Source organism: Egretta garzetta, unplaced genomic scaffold (assembly GCF_000687185.1).
Source record: "Egretta garzetta isolate BGI_Z169 unplaced genomic scaffold, ASM68718v1 scaffold424, whole genome shotgun sequence".
NCBI classification, from domain to species: Eukaryota; Metazoa; Chordata; class Aves; order Pelecaniformes; family Ardeidae; genus Egretta; species Egretta garzetta.
In genome coordinates, this window is record NW_009259489.1 from 2896725 (window position 1) to 2917982 (window position 21258).

The 21258-nt window shown below is 39.4% G+C and overlaps 2 protein-coding genes across 2 annotated transcripts in view; both read right to left on the bottom strand.

Annotated features, from left to right (window-relative positions):
* Nucleotides 1–592, bottom strand: part of CCNB1 (cyclin B1) — a 4636-nt gene extending 4044 nt beyond the window's left edge. The window contains exon 1 of the mRNA XM_009637281.2: nt 554–592. Within this exon, the coding sequence (XP_009635576.2) occupies nt 554–592 (39 nt within the window). The remainder of the gene's footprint in view (nt 1–553) is intronic.
* Nucleotides 371–21258, bottom strand: part of SLC30A5 (solute carrier family 30 member 5) — a 22781-nt gene continuing 1893 nt past the window's right edge. The window contains exons 2-16 of the mRNA XM_009637257.2: nt 21089–21253; nt 18555–18621; nt 17150–17235; nt 15649–15736; nt 13773–13860; nt 12440–12516; nt 11074–11244; nt 10597–10885; nt 10021–10229; nt 8816–8973; nt 8056–8185; nt 6358–6583; nt 4743–4969; nt 2998–3126; nt 371–2364 (exon numbers count right to left, since the gene is read on the bottom strand). Of these exons, the coding sequence (XP_009635552.2) occupies nt 2194–2364; nt 2998–3126; nt 4743–4969; nt 6358–6583; nt 8056–8185; nt 8816–8973; nt 10021–10229; nt 10597–10885; nt 11074–11244; nt 12440–12516; nt 13773–13860; nt 15649–15736; nt 17150–17235; nt 18555–18621; nt 21089–21253 (2281 nt within the window). The 3' untranslated portion in view covers nt 371–2193. The remainder of the gene's footprint in view (nt 2365–2997; nt 3127–4742; nt 4970–6357; nt 6584–8055; nt 8186–8815; nt 8974–10020; nt 10230–10596; nt 10886–11073; nt 11245–12439; nt 12517–13772; nt 13861–15648; nt 15737–17149; nt 17236–18554; nt 18622–21088; nt 21254–21258) is intronic.

Sequence of the window (21258 nt, forward strand, 5' to 3'; positions counted from 1 at the left end):
GCTCCCAAGCTGCCCGCCGCGGGCCGGCAGCCCCCGCCCCGCCAGCCCCGCTCCGCCCGCAGGCTTTTGCTTCAAGCACTTGCCTGCTTCCGCGCCAGTTCACCTCTTACCCTGAAAAGCCAGGGCGCGCTGTGTAAAATCAAAAAACGCGTTTATTTTCTCGCTATTCTGCACATGTACACGGCCCGCTGTCACGCCGTACGACACACAGCTGCGGGGCGTTGTAAAAGCTTTGTTTCACCTTTGAACGTGCTTTGTTGCAACCGTCTTAAAATATAAATTAGTTGGCCTGTACCCGTGATTTGAAAACCTGCCCTTACAGCACGGTTCTAACATCTTGCCAGGTAGCTGGGGTGGGGGGTGGGGGGAGGCAAAGCCTGAACCCTTCTTTGGAGGATTCTTGCCAGGTACGGACTGTTGTTAAACAAATTCGAGACATTTATCGCCATCGTCCTCCTGTCAGGGCAGCCAGGAAAAATACCGTGTGTGTGCGTGTGCGTTGGTGACACACAAAAAGCTGCTGATGCGCGTTAAGCTGCAGGTTTGCACTCGCCTGCGAAGCAACTGGGTGCGAGCTGATCTTCACTGCCATGACCGGCTAACGCAGCCCCAGCTACCTCCATTTGTTTCGGGTCCTGTCGGTAGCAGCCGCAGCGGGGAGTCGGCATCAGCTCAGAGAACGCTGTGGCAAGCACGGAGGCTTTCCAGTTATGTTAAGCTAACTTGATGCGAAAAGAATCACCCCCTTCTTCCTCTGCCTGTCATGATGCTCAGTTCTAGTGCTCTGTTTGGTGAAATGATGTCAGCTCCAGCAGCATCGCCTCAAATATGAGTGGCAACCTGAAATATGAGTGGCACATTTTTGTTTGAAAACGGTTTTCAAAACCAAAACGTCACCCTGCTTATAGGCTGAGTGTAATTGTAGCCCTGCCAGGCAACTGACCCCAGCCTTCTGGAGGAGGCAAGGTGAGAAAACCACTGCCAAAGGCATAAATCGTCAGAAAACAGGATCAAGGTTTGAGAACTCAGCTGGTTCTGCAGCACTATCCTGAGAAATGAGGGGCTGTGATTTGCGTAGCCCATATTCATCGCTCTGTGTAAGAGCAAGGCAACTTCTAGAGACTTCCTGACTGCGGTTTTTCAAACCAGTCCTCTCCTCCTACAGATAGTGTTGTTTAACTGAGAGCTGGAGGAAGAGAATGGAATGCAAACTTGTTTAGCGCTTACAGAAGAAACTATCCAGTTTGGGTAAACAGTCCGATCACGGGAGACGACCCCATCGCAAAGGTACAGCTGGCTACAGAACACCTGCAGCTGTGTTATTATGAAAGAAACCAAGTAAATAACAGAATAACATATCTTGAAGAGGTGAAGTTTAGCTGAGTGCTAGGAAGCTCACTGATGAATTACTTTAAGCTTTGAACTACTGAATTTGCAGTTATTCATAAAAAAAGTACAAAAAGGTTACTTTTAGGGTGGTATTTTGATTCTGAGTCTTCCCAGGCAACAAAAAAGTGTCTGCGATTTTTTCCCCTCCCAATTTTTCACTGTTAACCTGTGGATTTGTCTCCTTAAAAAAATATTTTGATACATAGTTAAAATGGTAACATCTATTTGCTCTGATGCATTAAGTTTAGGAATCGGATTTGTATGCCAAGACATAACACAAAAACCGTGTATTTGTATTATCTAACACAGTGTGCAAAAACCACTGCTTCACGTTGGTTTTTACTCCCCATAACAAATGTGTAATTTTTTTTCATTCAAAGTTTTCAAGCTATGTTTGAAGAAAAATATTTTTCAGTTGATTATGTTTGCATTCCAATATAAACTATTTCCATTTTCCACTGCTAACATGAAATTATCATCACGATGTTCCATACTTATGAGAAAAGTGTGGAATATATCTGTGCTAACCCACAAGTTGCAAGACTTCTGTTTAATAAACACCAAGTACAGTATTTAAGATTTCCGTTATTTTCACATACACAGCAAATATTCAACTCCCTCTTATTTCTTTTATAAAAGCACCTTGATTCAATTTTAATAAAGGTAGTATGCTTAAAAAAATTCAAATATATAGTACATTTGTTTCTGTACATATATGTGCAAGATCTCCTGACAAAAAGTAATACAAATATGGAATCCCACAGCGTCACCATTTACACCTCCTTTGGTGAGCCCAACTTTGGATCACATGATGTAAGTACCATCTTTGTAGTATTTCATGGATTCCAGTTGCTGAGTCATTGCAAGGACATCCTGAAATCCTGTGCTGAGTCCGGACATGTGTTGAAAATAAGCTTCCTTCTCCACTTGGACAGTTAGGTTGTTTACACCAGCATCTTTCAGAATCGCTGTAACCTGAATGGAACAGTATGGTTAACATGAGTATTACACTTCATGTGCACCTCACCGTAACTTGCAATATTCTGGCTCTGAAATACCGTAGCTTAAAAAACCCCCAGGCATCATAAAGAATTCAATTTTCTGGAAAGTGAAGACTAGCTGCAGAGGGTATGGCTTTCCAACTTCTGCATAATGGATAATTCTCAGTGTCTGGCATATGGAAATGACTATCTATTTAAAGAAAAAAAAACAACCAAGGCAGACAGATACTAGCAAGCCAGTTATAAAGCTGCGATTAGCATCCAGATATCCCTACTGTTTACTGCCTGTTCTGCAGCATGAGATCCACCTCCTCCTCCTTTTCTCAGAGCAGATGTAGTGCCACTTTCAACAGTGAGAAAAAATAACACGCAGACTTTTTTTTTGTTCTTTTGGCAGATGTTTTAGCGAACAACTCTTTATGCAACGAATTCCAAGAGAGCAGGCAAGGGGAAGTAGAGCATTAAAGACCAGCTCTGAAACATTAATTAACAGCTATAAAAATAATCACAAACAGCAGCTTCAAGCTTTAGCCTGTGACTGAAAAAGGGCTATGGAGTAAGAAATTAGGGTCTGAAGACATTAGGGTCTAAAAAGCTTGCATCTTACCTGCTGCACAATTCTCTGTTCCATCACATCTGATACCACTTGCACATGTATTGTACCTGCCACAACACTTGCAGAGTGACACCAAAAATGAGGATCTCTGTAGGATATGACTCCCTCTATTTTTTGAATCTGTAAAGTAATTACGTTAGCAACAATTAATTCAAGAACACATTTTAAACTTATGTACATGGATATTGGTGGCAAATACTTTACAGGGAAAATGAAGCTGTGCAGTAAAGCAGCTTTCCAGCTAAGCTGTTTGCAGAACTAGGTAGCGTTGAGTAATACTGCCGAAGACCAGAAGCTAAAGTCAGACTAAATGAAAAACCCAGCAGAGTGCAATGCTAAATAGGACGAGAAAAACTGATTCAGTGTACAGATCACAGTAACATCAATGGACAGACCAACCGGAAAGCTGGCTGGGCAATTAACCATTTCTAGGGCATCTGTTACCTCACTATCCAGGATAAGCAGCTATTTAGCTGTCATAGTTGGACTTAATTCAGAGACATAACACCTTCCCATAATTTATCATTTTATGATTTAAAATCACATGCACCTGAACCAGTCTTCGTGGATTCTTCGTTTCAGAAGACTGTCCTAGATTCATGTCAGATCTGCATATGCACACGTTATACCTACTCTGGACTGAAACTAATGTAGCTGTTAAACTAACTCATTACGCCTATGCTGTTAAGCACTGGGGCAGCATTTAAAATATTAAAACATTGACAGCTCGCAGAAACCTAGATGAATGCAAGACTGGAAAGGTTCAATCAGGTTTTTGCTAATAGTGCAAGTAATGAGTAGACTGTCTAGAGGATGTATTCCGTTTACTTGGTCACTAAACAACATTTAGAGCTGAAGATGATGGGTTGTACAAAGAGGAACGAGATACTCTTGTACTATGTGCTGCTGAGGCGGTACGCAGAGCGTTTGACTGTACTGTGGTGTCGCTGGGGCCACCATTTGGGACTGCAGCCTGTTGTGACTGGGCACGCGCTGTGTACATGGAGTTCTGCGTAGCCTTAGACATCTTTTTTGCAAGCCTCAAACAACTTAAAGCTCAGGAAAGGCTGCTGCTGAACTGGACAGTAATATTAAGAAGCAAGTTTTGGGGCGTGGTGTAGAAACTACTTTCAAACAGGAGTTCTTCACACCGAGATCTGCACTATGATTCTCGGCAGGAAATTCAAATGAGCCAACAGTGAAGACTAAGTACAGCCTCAAAGTAGGTACCGTATTGCAGCAGACACGAAGAAAATGGACTAGAATGAAAAACTATTTAGAATAAATGGCTTTACTTTTGCCATCTCACCTACTGTGTATCAGCATGACCTTCAAGATACAGACAAGTAAGAAAACCTGCAATTATGGGCTCGGGATATAATCCTGTAGCCTGAACTGTACACACCAAGTTTAAAGGCCACAAGCTTTTGGAAATTGCTACGGTACTTTCTTAGTACTAAGTACCTTTCCTACAGTGTTACTATATTGTCTGAAATCATGAGCGACTCATAAAAGCAAAAAACAATACAAGGTTTTTTTAGTTGCAAAATAACTTCAATCAGTAGAACTCCTAATCCTGTCACATCTCTGCAAAATTGATTTAAAACAATTGGGACATGAAGTTGCCTAAGACAATGGAAGCTGTCAGACTGAACTACTTGAATTTAATAATTATAAAAACGGTTATAGCTTTGTATGTTTGTATACATGAAAACACTTAGAACTGTAGTTCTGACCTTTTCCAAAGCAGCATGCAGATCTTTCTCCTGTTCTGGAGGTATCCTCAATAAAAGCACTTGGCAGGCATCTTTCAACAGTGGGATAACACTAAGAAAAATCAATGTAGCAATAAAAAGAGAGCAGAGAGGATCAGCTATGAGCCATCCAAATTGCTGAATAAATATTGTGGATACGATAACACCAACACTGCCAAGAGTGTCTGCTAACACATGCAGAAACACACCTGAAAACAAAATAAACTTGAGTGATTAAGTTGAACAGTTCTGTTTTAAAATGTACATGCATGTTCAATAGCAGAAACACAGCAGAGTTCATTAAATGTAAGAAACACCCCTCAAGCTAAACAGAGGCAACTATCTGCCTAACCGGGTGCAAAATTAAACAAAACATTTAGCTTTTCTAATATTTAATTACAAATCAATGTAAAAACCCTCCGTCTTTACTCTACAGTGCAATGATCTAGGCAGGCATTTGCAGACTACACCAAATGTGAATAATCTTTAAATTGTTAGTGGGATTTGTGCTGTATTGCATAATCATTTAACTCTGTAACTGATCCTTAACAGAGGATAAAAAGGTCAGTGTAAATACCTTGGCCTGCTAACGTGGACAGATTTTAATGCATCATTTGGGTTTTGTATGCCAACTCTGCACCTATTTTATAAGGAGATGGTCTATCTGCTACGGTTAGGAATAATCCTTTATACTGACCGCTTTAATAGTGGGTAGCATTCTCAGCATACACTCAAAGGGTACAGAAAAAAAATCTCTAACCATTTGTAAGATTAGTGCTAGCTAAGTGTCAGGATTTGAAAGAATATTGAAATAGTTAAGAGTATGGGCAAACTTCACAAAAACACCAGACAACAGAATAGCCACCTGAATTAGTACATAAAATAACCGAAGAAGTATGAGACTATTAGCCAAAAAGCTTATGCTCTGACAAGCTTACACAAAAAACGCATTCCTTTATAGATTTTTTTTTTAATGAGGCAGGCAGTTGGTAAATAACTACCTTCTAACTACCAGGAAAAAATTCTAAGAAGTAGCTATGCTGAAATTTTATATGTAACCCTTCTCAGGGTCGTATTTTAGATCTGAAAAAGAAAGTTTCATCTTTACCACCTTATCTTCTGAATCTCAAACAGAAGCATATTCTAGACTGCTGGTCTGCATTTATTCTTCTGCTTCTTATCCCCTCCCCCAGTGTTTTTACAATCAGCTGTCGTAAGATACCTAGAAGCACGGTAGTATCTTTACAGATAGAGATCTTGTACTTTCACTTCCAGATGGAACTTAGAACCATTGACTTAAAGCTCTTTCAATAAGGTTTACAATGACTGTTTATTAGTATTAAAGAAGACTAGACGAACGCTTTTTACTGGTCCTTAGGTATTACCCACATCTAAGAAAGCCATGCAAAGAAACATTTCAAGTTATGTTTCTTCAAGTTAAACTCACTAATGAAGAAAGAGTTTGAGAAACTCACATATACTACAATAAATGGCTGTCAGATCACTTCTGGAGATTTTAAGAATGATGCATAGTACAGGGTCTGATTCTGAAAATCTTTGAATCATCACATACATCATTTACAATTCAACAACTTGCCTCTCATGTTGGTATTCATGCCTCCACCAGAAGACCCGTGGGAATGTCCATGGCTGTGGCCATGGTCACTGTGGGAATGGCCGTGCCCATGGCTGTGGCTGTGCCCGTGGTGAGAATGGCTGTGATCGTGCGAGTGACAACCTCCCCGAGAAGCCCCATGGGAGTGCGCATGGCTAAAGGCACAGATGCCAACAAGGTTTACAATCAGCCCTCCAACAGAGACTGGCTGTGAGAGGGAGAAAAGTCTTTTAACATCGCTACATCTTCCCAGGTGTTCAAGTTTATTTTCTAGAACGTGGTAATCAGAAACACTCTACGCCTAATAAAGAAAAACTGTGGAAGCATTAACATCAACAGAAGGATTATTCTAATGTGGATTCCTCATTATATTCCTTTCAGTACACAAACTGATTTCAAAGGAATTTTCTTCCCCTCTCAAAAAAATCCAATTCTCCTCAACCTTCCCAAAAACCCCACCCAACAACCAACACCAAAGTGCAAAACCTAGTATGCACAAATCAGGACAAGATAGCAAATTCAGTTTTAAGAAGGGGTGATTGATTTTATTTGCTTTCAAAAAGAAATAAAGTGATTTGAATACAAGCTTTCCTTTGCTTTCATTGGCCAAAAAAAAAAAAATGTGTACTGTATCTAGGACATGCACACTCATCTACAATTGTACTGAACTGGAGACAACAACTTTATTGGTTGTGTTTTTTACCTGTCTGCCTATTTTCCTACTCTTCTCTTGAAAAACTAGCAGAGTGTAAGAGTAATTCCAGCTAATAAAGGAGTTAAGCCAGTCCTACTCATGGGTTATTAGACCTCTCCTTGGCTATGCAGACTGTTCTCATGTGGAGGGGGCACCCCCAAGAAACAAAATCTGTAGTGAAAATGGAGCAAATATTGAAGATTAAAAAGAAAAAAAAAAAAATCAGGCTTTGATTCCAGTAAAGCACATTTCTAATTGTGCCTACATAAAAATCTTTGTTACTGAAGAGAGCAGGAGAGCACAAATTCATGCGCATGTGTGTGTGTGAGAGAGAGAAAACAAGTGATGCTGGAAATGTCATAAATGAAGGCTTGGATTTGCAGAAATCCACAATAAAAAATTTAGTTTAAAGAAAATGAACCATTGCATTTGAAAGAAAGGGGTGGAAGCTTAAAAAGGTAAGTGGGGAGCCCCTGAAGAGGCTGTGCAAGGTAGAGAGGCACAGGCATAGTTACGGTTAGCTATGCACACCTTCATGATTGTTTATGCCATAGGAACATGCCCAGCATAGTATTATGAATTCTGGCTGATTTCTGAGGTTTCTCAGAAATGAATACAAAATCTTTTCTGTAATAATTGACATTGGTATACGTAACAACAGAACCAAATTTAGTCTTGTACAGATTATTCCTTAGCACCGTTTATTGTAGAAAGACCACTGTCTAAAAAGATTACAGCTGTAACATCTCAGAAAAAAAAATAAATTTAACTGTTATAATTAAATTATATTCTCCTCTATATATTTTTGTATTTTAAAATTAGATGTAGTTTGGATTTTAAAATTAGAATATGTTAAAAAAGTCAAGGCACAGTTTAGGTTTCTCGAGTATGCAACTTTAGTCTCCTTAATTTTTTTTTTTTTTTAAGACAAACATCAATGAACCATTAACTGCCAAACAACATTCAAACAGAATGACAAAACTTACAGTTAGCATATTTGTATCTATGTCTGGAGGATCCACCAGTCTGGCCACTGATTCCATAAAGACAAAGAAAGCAATTACCATCAGAAAGAGCCCATTAATAAATCCAGAGAGAATTTCTACACGTCCATATCTGAAAGCAAACATAGGTACTTTTGAGAGTGAAGAACAGTACTCCGAACAAATTTCAAAGTTATAATACACTTAACACAGCATTAAGATTGCTTTGATTTTTTTTCCTCAATGTCACAAAATCATGCCTTAATTTCTGTGTTATTTATTTCTGACCAAGAGGAAGCTAGTTTGCAACTGTCCAAACACCAATAGTATAAGGCTATAATCATATAAGTATTTTTTGTATACATACTGCCTATTCAGGGCTTCAAACTGCTGAACTGCTATGCAGTTTAACCATACAAATTTTGATTATGTCAGCACAATTGAAATCCTCATACATACTGATTTTCAATATATATTTTTGTTTGACATACGCACATGTATAGAGTGAGGCGATTTCTACATAATATTCACAGTGATAAAGTTTTATTTGTAGAAATAAATGACAACTACATCTCAGGTACTTTTTCAGCGCGGTAAGAGGGGAAGAGCATGAACACAAATGGAACAGAAGAGAGACACAGCAAAAAAAACACAGAAGCACGCACCATTGAAACATCCCAAACATATCTTTATAGCAGGGCATTTTGAAAATGACCGAGTAGGATAATTTTCAGATAGTCCTTAAAGAACCTAATATACATACCCATAGGAAAATATGCGAGTTGCTTTCCATCTTGTCATCAGAGCTGCAAAAAGCCCCATCACTAATGCAGAACAATCAAAAAGCATGTGAAATCCATCAGAAATAAGACCAAGGCTATTGGTCCATACTCCATAAAAAAGCTCCACAAAAGTGAAAGCCTAAAACGAAAGAGAGTTTCAATTATTCCTCAAACATTAACTTGTAATTTAATGTCTTGGTAGCTTGCAGGAAACTCTTTTCATAGGACACTTGATAGTTTTCAAAGATATTGTTCAAAGTATTTATAGACTATTTTTTCTCTCCTCTAATGAAACAAAAATATGTGATACATTCCAAGTCTATGAAGAGACATTTTTGAACCTACCCTCCCAAAAGCCTTAGACCTAAGAAAACCACCCTCTACAGGAGCAGATTTAAGTTTTCATTTAGTAATAACCTAACACTGCGCAGACAAAGTTTATATAGCATTTTGCCATTAAACAATGCAACAGCTCTGATCTGACCTATTATTAATGTAATAGCAATGCTGTCTATGCATGTTCTGTAAAAATTTTCTTCACCACTTAGTTGACTGTTTAAATCTTGTGAATTAGTTTTGAGAAGGGTACATGAGGAAATATTTTCAATATATTTTCCCTGAACAATTTACTATTACTAACTGGTCTGCCTATAAACTTTCTTTCCCATCTTTCTTATTCTGTAATGGAATTCCTTGAAGTTATCATGGATACTTGAAGTTTCTCCCCCTATTTTCTTGGATAATTGCCACAGAACAAAGAGAGTTCTTTGCAAATAAGTTCTATCAATGTTGCTTACTGCATAATCTCTTGCTATTTGAGGAAGAGGGAAGCTAGAAATAAAACCAGCATTCTCCAAAATCACACTACTCAATCCCACACTTACTATTTTGTTGTCCCCATCCTTGAAGCCTGTATTAGTCTCAGCTTATCTTAAACATACCATCATACAAATATTATTACTGGTACAAGAGTTACACAAAGAACCAGTGCTACACTCCGACAACAAATCAAAGTGACCTGACACTTACTCTAAGATCAGCATAAACATCTTCTATTTTAACATTCCATGTAATGAGACTACTCACTTTAAAAACAAGCAATCATAGGAACCTTTTAAAGAATAACTCTTCTTACTGTACTATGTATGTACTACTGTGGTTTGGTTTGAAAAAAACATGCACTTACCAGGTTTAGGCACAAGAAATAGAAGATCTGCCTAGAGTCATACTCCTCAAGGATTTGTTTCAGTGACTCTTTAATAAACCGGGGTAATGACTGAGAGCTCTGCTGTAATGCATCACCCATGAAGTTATAGAGAGGAGTGCCTTCAGGGGAATAGCCAATAAGGGTACCCTTCTGCCCTTTCCTGGAGGGGGAGGACAGGATATTGGCAGCTGCAAGGAAAGTATTGAAGTTTTTGTTGCTGTTTCTAAGCTTCACAGCTATTTTATAACGTGTTTTATCAGCAATCAAAGCTCACATGAAATTTGCAGGCAGCAAAGTGATTGTCAACTTCACCTCGAGGCTTAGCATTAGGTCTCACTGCTGTGTAAGATTAGATCATCACTTCCACAACAGAACAGATCTACTACATTCTCTTTTTTGCAGACAGGCGGTAAAAGAGCAAAAAGTTACAGGCCCTTTTTACTCAAAAGAATCTATAAAAGCTCATCCAAAAGAATTCTGCATGCATCAATTTTCTGATTGGCTTCCCAGTCAGACAGACAATAGATTTATTAAAAGATAAATAAGAATACGTACATAAAATGAAGAAGACAGCACTCACTACCACCCCTCCAGAAAGAACATGCTCTGTGCTCTCATGGTGTGGTGGCTTGTTCATTGCTCGAAGCTGGTCTGTTATTGGGTGAGTCCAGAAGTTGCCAAAAAGCAGTGCACTAATGAAAATAAGAAAGGATCCATATCGAGCACATGTGGAAGCTTCCATCTTGACAGAGCATATGGACTCCACGTAGAAATCCAGGATCACAACAAAAAAGATGACTGTTATGAAAGGCATGATGAGAGAAGACCAAGACTCTACTTTACTCTGCAACAAAGAAAACATTTCAAACAGGATTGTTCACCATTAGATGTGATTGTATATACAGCATTAAATCTAGTTCACTTTCATGACATGTTTTCAGCCATCCATCAAAGCATAAATACTTTTATACTTCCAATTTATCATATAAAACCAACATTCCACCTATAACAAGACACATATAGCTATCTTACCTCTGTTGTCAGAGAGAGAACAATGACCCAGGGGCACAACAGAAGGACGGAAACAAGATGAGACAAAGCTTGAAGACGCTTGGCTCCACCTACATCTACAGATAGTTTTCTGGAAGCCATGTGAAAACCAACCTTACAGCACAATGCCAATACCAGAAGCAGTACTCCTCCCTGGAAACATAGAGAGATCCCATTAGCATTTCTTGAGAGCCAAATACCTCACTGCAAACAAAGTGACACTTACATGAAAAAAGATTAATACACTTTCCTTAACTTATCAACAAAAGCCAAAGACAGGATATTTCCTGCAATTGTTACTCTAGTTAAAAACAGTATAGCATACACGGTTATACCTCAGCACTATTCACAGCCTAATATGACTTCAAGTTTAAAAGTCTCAATAGTGTTAATTGGCATACAACAGCAGCAAACTGGTAGCAAACAGCCTACGAGGAAAAAGAAAAATCACACAAACCTGTCTTTTCCATCTTCCATTATTAAAAGTGTTGAAAGTATATGTAAACCCCAAAAGTGTCATGTCACCTTGGCTTCTAATCCTTTCATAACCTTTTCATTCAGTTACCTTTAATTGCGTATTTCTTCAGAACATTTTCTTTCAAAACTGTTCTATAAATGAATCACAAGATACACAAAGAGCATCTCATCTCCCTTAGGCCACACTTGCTTTGCACACTTGCTTTGCACACAGCTAGCCAGTCTCTCTAACATCTGATTTATTTTTATAGTAACTTTCTCATATTCTGATATTAACACTTTCTCAACTGCTCCATATTTTTTTTTTTCGTTTTGGGCCTCAGCACAGCCTCTTTAGCAACAGGACTAAGCTAAGAGAACAACTCAATCTGCCAGGTCAATCCCATCCAGTAAGATTTTGACAGTCAGCTACTCATGCCACCAATTATAATGGGACTAGCCTACTGAGAAGTATCAGAATCTGTGACTTCAAATACAAGCATCTAATATAAAGGAAAGGCTGGGGAAAGATAAAGATGCAGCAACAAAACACAGACCTCCAAAGTGAGCAAGACATATTGTATGCAAAGCATTATGAACATCCAGAGCCCTGATGACACAGTGTACTTTATGGTAACTTTAATGAGACTTTTTAGGTTACACATGACAGCAAAGTCCTTACCAGCTACACAAGTTGAATATTGTATGGTTTGGCTTGCTATGTTGAAGCTGCTTGTACTCAATCAAAATGTAAAAATTACAGAGCTAGTTCAGGGGTGGGGATGTTGAACTTTTTGGTTTTGATTTAGGCTTGGATTAGGCTCTGAGCTGGTGAAATTCTTATCTCTGAAACTTAGATTAGTATTAATCTACTAAAATACAAGTTCTTTACCTTGTGATCTGCAACACCCAGGAAAGCAATGATTGTATACAGAACATGGGTAAGGGCGCTGTCATGATGCCCCTCAGCTAAATTAGAAAAAAATTAAGGAAGAGTTTCATTTTATGATTTTTTTCTTAAAACCAAAGAACAGGTAGATGTGCCAGAAGACCATGGGAAGCAGAAGTAAGCAAACTGAGCTTTAAGGTTCATTGGATCCTTAAAATTTAGGAAAGATGGAAATATTTCCACAGAAAATAAATAGTAAAAAATATTGGGGGGGGAAAAAAAAAAAAAAAAAAAAAAAAAAATTTATGAGAACACAGTCACTGTTAAATACTGCACAGTAGTCATGACACAGGATTTATGTTACTTTTGGCAACCAGACTTTGAAAATAGCATTAAAAATTAGATTGATTTTCACTAAAAGCACTAAAACAGCAAGGCATCTAAAATATGATCTATATCTTTCCAGTTTCTAAATATTTAAACTCTAGAAAACAAAGAGTAATTGACAAGCACAATCCAGCAAAGATTAAAATAATGATAGCTTTTGGGAAAACTACTAGAGGGCACTTTAACAATGAATTTACTCACTGAAAACTCAAGTGGATTAATTGATACTACTCCTGAATATACCATTTGTATCTGTAATCCATGTTTTTATCCTTTTTGAGAAAGTTTACTTTCATCTGCTTTGTTTTTACTGCCCATCCTTAGATATACCGCTTTTTGACAGTACATGTGACTATGGTAAGACTTGGTGAAAATTTACTTCAGATCCCTTCCAGCTAACTCACTGGCTTTGAGAGCATGTTAGCTAGCTTCCACTTGCAGTTTGAAGTCCATTGTTGTTGGAGCTACCATAGGCTATTTTACATCACTTCTCAGTTTAGCAGATGAACTGAGATTACCACATTTGCAAAAGCACAAAACAATCTTTCTGGATATAGCAAAAAGACTGCCAGCCAGGCTGTCAACCATTTACTGCACATACTTGGGCTACAGCCATTATGTCTAGAATTTCTAAAAAAAATGGGAGCTGATTAAAGAAGCTTCTAGCAATCCTAAGTGGTCTGATATGTGCAGATGGGCAGGGAACCTTTAACTTCAACTTAAAATCTAGAGCTGTGTTCTAAGTTATCAACAAAGTAAGCAATGCCATTCATTTGGCCATAAATACCAGTATTTAGGTAAAGTAAAAGTAAAATCTTATGCTATAATATTCTTGAAAGATTCCTATAAAAAAACTGCAAGCATATTTAATTCAGTGCATTCAACTTCACATTCTCTCTGCTTCAGTAGTAACAGGCACTTGTTCTTAGAAATAGCAAGAAAAGGATACGATGTTCTGCTATTTTAGCCATGAGGTCATCATTATCAAAAAGTAGTAAGCAGATGACAGCTATGATGAAAAATGCAGCACCTCTTGTCTGTAAAGAAAAAAACCAAAAAAACCCACAGATATTTTTATATCATACCATAACACTCTTACACCATTTTTATACCATACCATGGTAAAAATCCCCAGGAAATCAGCCCCCTCTCTCCCTGCTTCCTGATCAATGTAAGCGTACTTTAATTTGGTAAGAAAAACATTATAAACAGCCCCCATTTTCTTGCAAACGTGACCGTGACAATATAATTTTATATTTATTCCATTTTATTTATACCATCCATTTCCATTTATACCATCTACCAGGTAACGAGGGCAAATCATCACTGTAACAAGCCAGAAACTTGTACCTTACGAACTTCATGGTGTGTTTTTGCTTGCCAGAAAGCAGAGCTACTTAAGCCTGACGATTTATTATTTTGCAGCATCAAGGAGCTATAAACAAGATCTAGTGGACAAATTGTAGTATCTTGTCTTATGGGAGGTAAAGGCTAGGGCACTGTGCAAAGGCTCCAAGAAAGCAGGGCTCTGTGGTGCTTTTGTGAGGAAGGGACAGAGGTTAACTATGAAATCCTAGCTCCCGGAGCTTTCACCACCCTGACTTAAAACACTGCAATTTTGGTATTCATCATCCTGGCAAACGCTGAGCTCCTCAGCCAAAAACTACTATAACAATTCATCTTTTAAAGCCAAATACAGCTATCACAGTTGTGTTTCAGAAAGTCAGCTGACTTCTTTGCCACAGTTCACTCCATGAAGTTGAAACATTCAGAGGACAGGGTTATCACTCCCTTGTTTCTGCTGCAGTTTAACTGCCAAGCACGGCCCACTAAGATACAGATTGGCAAAGAACCTCTCTGAAGCTCTACATATACCCTTTGGGTGGATGGCTGGAGAAAAAAAATTGTCTTCTAGTTGAAGAGCTTCATGCCGGATGCCCTAAGCATCTGAATTTCAGGGGGGTGGGGGTAGAGTGTCAGAGCAGATGACTTTGCTATTCACTCTAAGGCTAGCCTAAAAGTGATTAGGGGATTCCAGCAGCAGTTATGAGACAAAGATTTCAAAACTCCCAGCCTGAGGCGGCACCAAAGCCAGACTTTCCCTTACACAGCAAGTAGTCTAGCCTCAGGTATATGACATCATAACATATCTTCCTCCATCACTGTTTTTAAGGGAAGGTGGCCAAGACTGCTAGGTGCTGGGATGAGCTCATTCTATTTAGGGCTGATTAGGCACAGTTAGAGAACACCTTGCAAAATTGTGTGTAATGTGACTCAGACAAAGGGTTTCAGGTATACATCTCTGATAAGTGAAAGGCTGGGCCCAAGTATTCAGCACGTATAGGCTCATCCAGACATTGAAGTACTTAAGAGAACTTTTTGGCAAAAAACAACAGAGTACGTGAAAAGCTACAGACACTAAAGAGGCTAGGCAAGGACTGCATTACTGGACCTCTGTGCCTAAAGGCCAGGACCACTAAATGCATATATGTCCTTTTGCCAGTTTGAACCCAAACAAAAAAAAAATCCCATTACAAAGAATGCTGAAGTGCAAAAATCATTCTCAAGGTTTCTTTCTGCCTACAAACAGAAAAAACTTCTCACATACCTGCTATGGATCTGCAACAGCTTCGCCCACTGTTTCTCTCTTAATGTCATATTTATTATGTCAAGTAGTACATCTTATCATTTCACCACTAATTAAACTAAACCCCCCATATTTTCTATGAGCATAGGTCTGAAACACTGTTCGTTCTGGGTAAAGAAGTACTTGAATTTATTGCATTCAGTATTTTTTACATGTGGTAAAATAAAATTTTAAATACCTTTGCTGGTCCTCCACCTGAGCTTGTGAACAAGACACTAAGGAGTGATAGCACAACCACATCACTGTGCTCAAAGAGCAGTAATGTCCTATAAAAAAGTGAAATAAAGACTTATGTCCACTTACAAGGAATTTACCACACAAGCTTGATATATATTACTTCAGCTAAAATTCAATGACACAGCAGTCAAAAGATTTATCCTGTGACTCCAACAGCAAGTTTAAGCAATTCACAAGGATAAATGCATTTGCCTTCACCAGCAATAGCTCTAGCTGCAGACAGGTAGACATATCACAAAACAAAGAACTTTGTAATTCCAGGAACAGATGAAAATTATTCATTTATAGATTATTTTACATCGTACTTTCTTCTAGTAACACAAGAAGATACTTACTTGCTCAAGATGGAATTATGATTCCCATTACAATACTGCCTCTAAACCAAAGTTTCTGGCTCCCAGAAAAAAAGAGGTCCTGTTCTGTTGCATTGTATTTTGTTTATTGAGGTGCTGAAAGTGTAGTTTATGCAACCTCAGAATCTCTTAATCACTGAAAATAAGAAATTCTAACTTGCACATTATCTTCTTCAGACAGCAAAGGCTGACTAGCAAGCTGTAACGACAGCTTTCTAGAGAACATGAAAGTAACAAATGCTGCCAAGTTTACCAAATGCTTCTGCCATTCTCTGCATAGCAATACTACCTGCTAGGGCCCATGTTACTGGTTCTGTTTGAGAAGAATGCCAGCATCCAGAAAGGCACTACAATATTTCTTAAAGAAATCCTATTATTCTCAGGTATGCCTTCTCCTGTGTAGAGGCTAAAACTTCAACTTCATAAAATGTGTAATTTAGGGCTTTACCTTCCTCTCTCTAATGAAAGATGCTTTCTAATACATTAGCCTTCGTTTTTGGAAGTTGGCTGTTATTATTTTATAGTTACTCAGTACTGCTAACGAACAGCACAAGTGATTTTATTGGAGTATATGCACTAATGCTACCCAATTCCAGCACAGCACAGGTATATGACCAGATAAAGCAGTGCCCTGCATACAAATGCAGAAATTGATTCTAGCCTCTTGGGACAGGAATACAAGCTGCTACCACCATCTGTCAAGCAATGGACTTCAAACAGTTAAATAAACAATTGGAATTACGTAAACGAGACCAGGGAAAAGACGAAAATGACAGGCAGTAAAACAGTCAGTGATCTTGTTGTATCGCTCACATCAACAGTTGAAGCACTATCAAGAATTTCACTGGCATCTTGTCAAAGAAAGAGTGAAGAAAATTACAAGTTCTACAGAAAATTATATGTAGTTTTTTCCAAGCCCAACAGAATTCACAGAAAAAGCACAAAGATTCATTTAAAATGTCAAAAAATAAAGCAAGAGGCTGGCATCATGGGCTGACAGACAGAAAACAAGAAACAAAGGAGCAACACAGGGGAAGATCACAAAAATTAGCTTAAAAAGAGAAAACATTCTTTACAGTATATATTTACCTCAGTGGTCCACAAAGAGTAAGGCCAAAAAACCACAAGAGTGAAATGATACATCCCACAACGGCATGCTTAAAAATTTTGATCCACTACAAAAGAAAGGTATTTCATTATCATAGCACAGTTCCAAAACAAACAACCCATTATTAGCATTTAGCACAGTATCTGTAGAAACAGAGGGGCAAACACATGCTCTGCAAGTTCTGCAAAATTTAGAGTATGATTATCTTCTTACCTACTCTGCCAGGCAACTACCATTTGTTTGAACATGTTATTGAACCAGAATTACTTATTTCTTTTCTACCACAGTACTAGATTCTATAGTGTCGTCTGAGATCTCATTAACAAAAAGCCTGAAAAAAAAAGCTGAAGAAAATCAAGTCCATTTACCTGTCACAGATGCTTTACTTTTGTAATCCATTGTAAATATCTGATAAACATATACAGAACTAGATAAAACATCCAAGATAGAGAGACTAAGACCTTAAGTCTACAAATATTCATGCACGTGTTAAATTCTTTCTTTGGGAAGCAGGTTATAATTCAGTTATTCAACACATTATTAACTCTAAATATGAGTTTTTGAAGAGAAGTAATTAATTTTGGAAGTATGTTATACATGACAAAGTACCTATGACAAACATCACATCTTTAAAATCTGGGATTTTAACATTTTTAGCAAGAGTGAAACCACGAATGGACAGATTTTTCTGAACACAAATCAAAGATGCAATTTATTTGTGTTCACACTGAAAATTCTGCCATACATGTCTAATCATGAAAGCAGTTGGCATTTGGAACACTTCTGAGGCTATCCTTCAGATTCTATTTAGCACATACACTGGTAACACCGCATGGATCAAGTTTTTGCACATGCAACTACATAAAACCAAGATGACTATGGAGCAGGTGAAGTAAGTTTCTTTCCTGCAAAACAGTGGGTTCCAATGTGGCCCTACTCTTAACTTCTCGGGATACTGTGAACTCCATTCAGGTCTGAAGAGCAGTTACACTGGCCCCTCATCACCATGCATCACGTAGAAAGCACTCTTTTGGTGTGGGCGACATGACTGCAGCGCTTCGACATTCTGGCAGTCCAGGAATTGCCCTTCTGAACTGTGGAAGTGAGCTAAGTACGCTAAGCTCTTTTTGAAAATCCAGGACTCAAAATAGATGCTTGAATGGAGCCAGGGACCAATCTTTTCATGATACTCTCAAAAGGAGCTGACAAAAGCTAAAAAACCTGTTTTTTACAGTGTGCTAGACACAAAGTTAGTTACACGCTTCTGGAAATTACAAACACATCTTCCAAGTGGAGTAACTTTTGTTCTGCTTTTGTTTTTGGCAAGAGCCACATTGTCAAGAGTATCTACAAAGAGGTGAATCACTATTACATATGTTAACTCACCTGACGCTTGGTTACCACTTTTCCAGAAGAAAATGGTTTTTGAAACAAAACCATAAAAAATGCAGACCTGTTAAAGGGTGAAAGTTTTCTCCATTAGTGTATTTAATAGCAGTCAGCTTTTTATTCAAACCAGCTCTAAATAACTAGGCCTCTCCTATCAGGCTCAGTTCACAAAATGGCTTCCTCTACATTTTTCGTTAACAGCCACACTGACCACACTCACTGGTTTTATTTTCCCTGCTGCATGACACATGCCAGACACCAGTACAAAGGTGATGACAAGTAAACTTCATTTCTGGTCAATTTTAAATGCAAGGTCTTCAGAGAATGGCTAACAAGAAGTCTACCTGTGATTTACAAAAATCAAAATAACTGATCTCAAGAAGTTTGAAAGAGAAATACTACTATGTTTTTTATTACCAAGATACATACACCCAAAGGCTTATTGACATATGGAATGCTGAATACAGACTCTTGGTAGAAATGGTACGAAACGAAACAGGATGCATCTTCCTCAACTGGGATCAAGAGTAAGTGATGGGGTAAATTACCATGGTGCTTGGGAACATGCAAGCAAGAAGTCCACAAATGTAAACAAATTTGAAATAAAAGGAAAAAATGAGGTTCCAAATGTTCCAACTCTGCCGCGTTTATTACAGAAATGCTCTTCCACATTGTATCAGTTAAACATGAAGCAGGACTGTGTCTGCAAAGGTTGTTTCTGTATATTTGCTATCAGTTTCTACACTTCAGCTCTCAATCAGGGAAAAAATAGCAGCTGAAGCTCACAAGAAATACAGGAATACAAATAATAAGGAAAATCAGAAATAGCATGGCCAGCAGGACTAGCGAAGTTATCATCCCCCTGTACTTGACACCTGTGAGACTGCACCCCAAATACTGTGTCTAGTTTTGGGCCCCTCAACTACAACAAAGACATCAAGGCGCTGGAGCATGTGCAGAGAAGGGCAACTAAGCTGGTGAAGGGACTGGAACAAAAGTCTGGGGGTTGTTCAGCCTGAAGAAGAGAAGGCTGAGGGGAGACCTTACTGCTCTCTACAACTGCCTGACAGGAGGTTATAGTGAGATGGGTGTTGGTCTCTCCTCCCAAGCAACAAGTGATAGGATGAGAAGAAATGGCCTCAAGTTGCACCACGGCAGGTTTAGACTGGATATTAGGAAAAATTTCTTCACCGAAATGGTTGTCAAGCATTGGAACAGGCTGCCCAGGGAAGTGGTGGAGTCCCCATCCCTGGAAGTGTTTAAAAAACGTGTAGATGTGGTGCATAGGGACATGATTTCATGGTGGACTTGGCAATGTTAACAGTTGGACTGATGATCTTAAAGGTCTTTTCTAACCTGAATGATTCTATGATTGTAAGAAAGCTTGCCTTCTACATTCTTAAAAAAATTTGGACATGCCTGAGTTTCCTACAGTCCGTACTGTCACAGCATGGTCAATTTTGAAGTAGCAAAAACCACTGACGTTTCTCTAGGGTAGAGAGGCCTTAGAGAGATCTGGACAAACGGGAGAGCTCGGGAGTCACCAACCATATGAAATTTAAGAAGAGCAAGTGCCAGATTCTCCACCTGGGGCAGGGTAGTCCTGGTTATTTGTCCAAATTGGGGGACAAGAGGCTGGAGAGCAGCCCCGCAGAAAGAGATCTGGGGGCTTGGGTTGATGGCAAGTTGAATGTGAGTCAACAGCATGCCCTGGCAGCCACAAGGGCATGTCCTGGGGTGCATCCAGCACCACAGCTGGCCGGTCACAGGGGCTGACTGTTCCACTCTGCACCACACAGGTGCAGGCCCACCTCCAGTGCTCTGCGCAGTTGTGGGTGCCTCAGTGTAAGGACATCAAACTACTACAGCATGTCCAGAGGAGGGTGACCAAGGTGGTGAAAGGTCTGGAAGGTAGGACTTGGGAGGAGTGGCTGAGGTCACTGGGTTTGCTCAGCTTGGAGAAAAGAAGGCTGAGGGCATTGCCCTCAGCTGAGAGCATCACAGCCTACAACTTCCCCAAGGGGGATATGAGAGGGGGAGGTGTTGATCTCCTCTCTCTGGTGATCAGCAGCAGGACATGAGGAGATGGAATGAAGCTGTGTCAGGGGAAGTTCAGACTGGGCATTAGGAAAAGGTTCTTCATGGACAGGGTGGTTGGACACTGGGACAGGCTCCCTGGAGAAGTGGTCATGGCACCAAGCCTGCCCGAGTTCAAGGAGCATGTGGGTGATGCTCTCAGTCATATAGTTTAGTTTTAGGTGGTCCTGTGAGGAGCAGGGAGTTGGATTCAATGACCCTTATGGGTCCCTTCCAACCTGAAGCATTCTGTGATTCTGAAATGATAAGAGACCACAGACATGAAGGAAAACCGCTGCTATGAACAAAGTATTTCGTGGATCCACTGCTATGCCTTCTCCTTGGTTAATCTACAGTCACATAACGCAGGGTTTAAGCCTGATGCTGACCAAGACCACCGTAGGCAAAGCGGGCTGCGACGGCAGCGAGCAAGGCTTCACCCCCTGCACACTCACCCCAGCTGCACTATAAAGATAAACTGCACGAGGTGGACCGCTTTCAGAAGGTCGTAGGATTCAAACAGCCCCACGGCTTTCAGAACCTTGGTGAAGCACAGCAGCACGACGTACCGAGTCAGCCTGCAAAAAGAGAGAGGGCAGCCTGCACCTGCGACCACGCACACGCC